We start from the raw sequence: 1511 nt of genomic DNA, 5'->3' as shown, positions 1-1511 counted from the left end.
CTGTTATGGACATGCGCTCATGATCTCCACTCTACACAGTGTCTAGTCTGGATTGGTGGCCAGCCCAGGGTAGCCAAAGTGTGGTGAGTAAAGAATAACAAGTACTAACTAGATTAAATGAAGGAATAAAAGGTATTAGTGACAAATATAAGCAGAGGAAAGGTGAAAAATCCTTGCATTCTTCACCACTTGATACATTTCTCTGAGTATTACTTGAAACTATGCTGATGCCTCCCATGTACTTATCTTCCTTGTATGAGCAGAGCCAGATCCAGCTTTTTATAAAATAGTTAAACGTCAGCCCAGTCTCTCGGTTTCTTGGCTCCAGAATAGACTGGGCTGGGATTGCATAAGAAATCTGGATTCTGCCTCAAATATGACTCTACTCTCCTATCTTTCAGATCCTACTGTAAGATGATGGACATTGGAAACAGTTCCTCAGTTGTTGAATTTATCCTTGTGGGTTTAACCACATATGCAGAGATCCAGCTCCCCCTGTTCTTCCTTTTCCTAGGAATCTACATTGTCACTGTGGCAGGAAACCTTGGCTTGGTCACTCTAATAGGACTAAATTCTCACCTTCACATTCCCATGTAGTACTTCCTCTTTAATTTATCCTTTATTGATCTCTGTTACTCCTCTGTCATCACCCCAAAACTGTTGGTAAACTTTGCGTCAAAGACGAACACCATCTCCTATGCAGGATGCATGACTCAGCTCTTTTTTTATTGCTTCTTTGTCAACGCGGAGTGCTATGTGTTGGTAGTGATGGCCTATGATCGCTATGTGGCCATTTGTAAGCCCCTGCAGTACACAGTCATCATGCCTGCCCAAGTCTGTTCTCTGCTGGCTGTACTTGTATATACGGGGGCATTTATTGCTGCCTGGGCCCACACGGGATGCATGCTGAGGTTGACCTTCTGTGATGCCAACACCATCAACCACTACATGTGCGACATCCTTCCCCTGCTGGAGCTCTCCTGCAGCAGCACTCATGTCAATGAACTGGTAGTTCTCATTGTGGTGGGCTTTGATGTTAGTGTACCTGGTCTCACCATCATTGTCTCTTACTCTTTTATCCTTTCCAGCATCCTACACATCCATTCCACTGAAGGAAGGTCCAAAGCCCTCAGCACTTGTAGCTCACATGTAATTGTTGTTTCTGTTTTCTTTGGGTCAGGGGCATTCATGTACCTTCATCCTTCTTCTGTTTTGTCCATGGACCAGGGTAAAGTGTCCACTGTGTTCTATACCATTGTGGTGCCCATGCTCAATCCTCTGATCTACAGCTTCAGGAACAAGGAGGTTAAGGTGGCCCTTAAAAAAAGCTTGAGTAGAAAATCATTTTCCTGAGATGGAGCAGTATTAATTATTGTAAGAGAATACAGCTTTCTTTTTAAATTGTTTTTGTTCCTCTAAAGAGTTCTTTTAAACAGAACGAAGTGAGGCGTAAAAGAAAGACTATTGGGCTTGGAATTAGAAGGCCTGGGTTGAAAGCTCTGCAAGATAAG

The 1511-nt window shown here is 43.2% G+C and overlaps 1 protein-coding gene across 1 annotated transcript; it reads left to right on the top strand.

Moving 5' to 3' along the window:
- Nucleotides 1-417: 417 nt before the first annotated feature.
- LOC101408934 (olfactory receptor 8B8-like) lies at nucleotides 418-1353 on the top strand. The gene is given in 1 exon segment (XM_014793685.1): nucleotides 418-1353. A coding segment is annotated over 1 exon segment (936 nt).
- The last annotated feature ends 158 nt before the right edge of the window (nucleotides 1354-1511 follow it).

The sequence above is a fragment of the Ceratotherium simum genome, chromosome 7, assembly GCF_057802395.1.
Source record: "Ceratotherium simum simum isolate JZ-2026a chromosome 7, ASM5780239v1, whole genome shotgun sequence".
Taxonomy (NCBI): Eukaryota; Metazoa; Chordata; class Mammalia; order Perissodactyla; family Rhinocerotidae; genus Ceratotherium; species Ceratotherium simum.
This window is presented reverse-complemented; position numbering and strand designations above follow the sequence as displayed.